The 2,901-nt window shown below is 42.3% G+C and overlaps 1 protein-coding gene across 1 annotated transcript in view; it reads left to right on the forward strand.

Moving 5' to 3' along the window:
* Positions 1-1,124, forward strand: part of LOC144097016 (tetratricopeptide repeat protein 27-like) — a 2,676-nt gene extending 1,552 nt beyond the window's left edge. The window contains exon 2 of the mRNA XM_077629810.1: positions 1,103-1,124. Within this exon, the coding sequence (XP_077485936.1) occupies positions 1,103-1,124 (22 nt within the window). The remainder of the gene's footprint in view (positions 1-1,102) is intronic.
* Positions 1,125-2,901: the final 1,777 nt, after the last annotated feature.

The following is a 2,901-nucleotide window of genomic DNA, read 5'->3' on the forward strand; positions in this document are numbered from 1 at the left end:
AGCTTGAGAATGCAGAACCTCTTGCTTCTCTTTGCTGATATCTACCCAGTAATCCCTTTTTGTCATTTTTCACTGCAACTGCACTGATAACTGGGTGTCTAAGGGTATGGTTTTGTTCCAGTCACAACTTTTGCAGGTTAAGTTCTTGAAATAATATTAAATCCCGTAGCTATCAAAGGAAAAGTATGCAGTTGTTTAGCAGGCACGTGCTGTATAGTGACTAATATCTGCTTTGTAATTTAACAGGACTACAGCACGAAAGGCCTGTGATCAAATGTCTTGTCTCGACCGAAATGGTCGCTTCTGTGCAACACACACACCAGAAAAAGAAGCAAAGCATACGTGCGAGCATGGTTGCAGAAAGTCTGTATCAAGTGTAAGATTTGCATCGAAGCATTGGAAAATGCAATGCCTTCGTGTGTGTCATGCTGCTTCCATAGCACATTTTCCCTGACTTTGCTGACTTGAGGGCAGTTTTCATACCACCTTCATCACTTTTACAGGAGCCTCAATTGTGATGATTTGCTATTCTTCTGCCATTCCCCGCACGAAAGTGTCCTGAATGCCCTTCCTTTGCATTCAATGCACAAAACAAACCTTTGGGAGTTGCCCATAAATCTGCTCCTGTAACAATCAATTTGTAGGTCTTTCATCTACCAATTCAAGAACAAAGTTCCATATCAATGAGGCAAAATGCCATTGAACGAGTTCGTCCATGAAATAAAAAACAATTAGTGAGGAACATCAATCATGTTGGTCATACAAATTTCAACCAGAGTCTACAGGCTCCTTCATACTCGGCACATTTATTGCTTTCAAGAGTGAATGAATGCAGCCTTTATTGCAAGGGAGGGATGGCTCTCGGCCACTGTTGCGGAATTAGGAAGGATGGGGGTATATGTGCAGAGGCAACTTGTAGTAGGTCATAGCCTTCAGAGCTGCGCGTTGTAAGTCAGTCGGCCTCTCTTACACTACTCGAAGCAGGCTGCTCTCACTACTGTATGCCAAATTGGCATGTTGTGCTGCGGTGCTTGATTGTATCTTGTCTAATAGGGTGGCCATGTCGTGTGGTACATGCTGAATTTTGTGTTTCCCTCGTTAGAAAGATGGACAAGTCCGCATAAGATGTTGCAAATCTGCTCTATTGTTCTTGGCAGTGGGTGCATCTTTTGTGCAAAGGTGTTTCGTGTCAGGCAAGAGACCACTTGTGGAGTATGTACGCGGTGTATGCTACGTTTGCAATGGCTTTGTTTAAGATCTCTTGTGGCCGAGTTAGCTCTTCCTTGAAGTCAAGCACTGGCGCTGGTGTCCCCTCTGATACCCGATGCCTGCTGTTATTCTGGCGGGAAAGTAAGGCATTAGTGCTCTTCCAGGGCTGCCTTCACTGAACAGTTTTTGGTAGATTTTATCTACCGGGTTCGGCAGGAAGTTGAGGTTGTATTTCTACCACAATAGCGCTAGTTGGTTCGATTCCATGCTTGCAGGACTCGGTCCACAAAAACGAAGCACAAGAATAAGGACTAAGAGCACTTGCTGCTGGGCTAGTTGGTTTTGGTTCATAATTGAATAGTTCTTAGGCGCAAAAAAGGACAAGACACATAGGGTAGGTGACATGGCGCTTCGTCCTGTCACCTACCCTATGTGTCTTGTCCTTTTTTGCGCCTAAAAACTATTTAAGAATAAGGACGACAGGACGGAGCACTGATGTGCTTCGTCCTGTTGTCCTTTTTGTTCTTGTGCTTAGTTTTTGTTTTAAAAGACAATAATGAGCATTGCCTTGTAGGTATAAGTGCCTTTCCTGCCTCAAAGGCCTTTTGAGCATCAAGATTTGTTCTGCTTTCATATAAGATAATAGACTCTACAGTAGAAGAAATACAAGTGTTGCTATTGAGCAATTAAGCTGTACATATTCTTAAGAATGTCTCTCACATACTGAAACTAATCTCTGACAGCAAAATTCCTTTTTTGCATTCATACCTGGAAGGGGAGGCATAGCTTCACACATAGCTTTATGGCACCCCTGCTGATGCACCATCTCTACATGAGTACAATAATTATTTTTATGCCACTGCTGTCATGTGATGTGCTATCTCACTATGCCACTGTAATAGCAGTGTTTTAGTATCTTGAAATGCATGGTCCGCTTCCATAACCTGCTCCCTCTGGGTACAAAATGTATGGTAAGGAAAGTGTTAAACCCCTGGGAAACAGCAGGTGCCATTGCAGTCTCTGGTAAAAGGAAGAGACAGGGTAGGCCGGGAGGAAATGTGAAAGTAATTTTTGCTTAAATCTACAATGCTCATCATGGTACAAAAAACTCTGCCTTTAACATTTTGAAAGCATCATCATAACTGCTTGATATATGTGACATGCCCGTTTATTTTTATAGTGAAAACTTAGTGATTGCATTACTGTGAGCCCGGGTGCACTCAAAATTTGCAAATTTTAATTGGGTAGCTTATGGCTTGGTTCTGTGAAAATTTTAGCACCTTGTGAGGTTACTTGCCAGATTCATCTAAATGATATTGACATTATACTGACATCTGCAGGAGATCGAAGCCATATGCTGGAATACGAAGAAAATACAAAGAGGTTCCATCTGTCAGGAAACAGATAAGCCTCTAACCCCTGCCACACTCTGCCTGCAGTGTTTGTTTCTTTCCTCTTCTAATAGATGGAATAACAATACCTGCATGAAGAAATTTGTTCATGGTTAAGCGTTATTGCAGGAGACTGGGAATTTTGCATACACAGACAAACTAAACAAATAATGACATCAGATGACTTACTGGACAAGATACACCTCAAAATGCCACCTCTATTCAAAACCTGAATATAGATGTGCAGGCGGTTTAGAGAGGGAAAGCGTTTGTACCTGCTTTTACGAAAGGTGTCCCAACA

Source organism: Amblyomma americanum, chromosome 7 (genome assembly GCF_052857255.1).
Source record: "Amblyomma americanum isolate KBUSLIRL-KWMA chromosome 7, ASM5285725v1, whole genome shotgun sequence".
In the NCBI taxonomy this organism is placed as follows: Eukaryota; Metazoa; Arthropoda; class Arachnida; order Ixodida; family Ixodidae; genus Amblyomma; species Amblyomma americanum.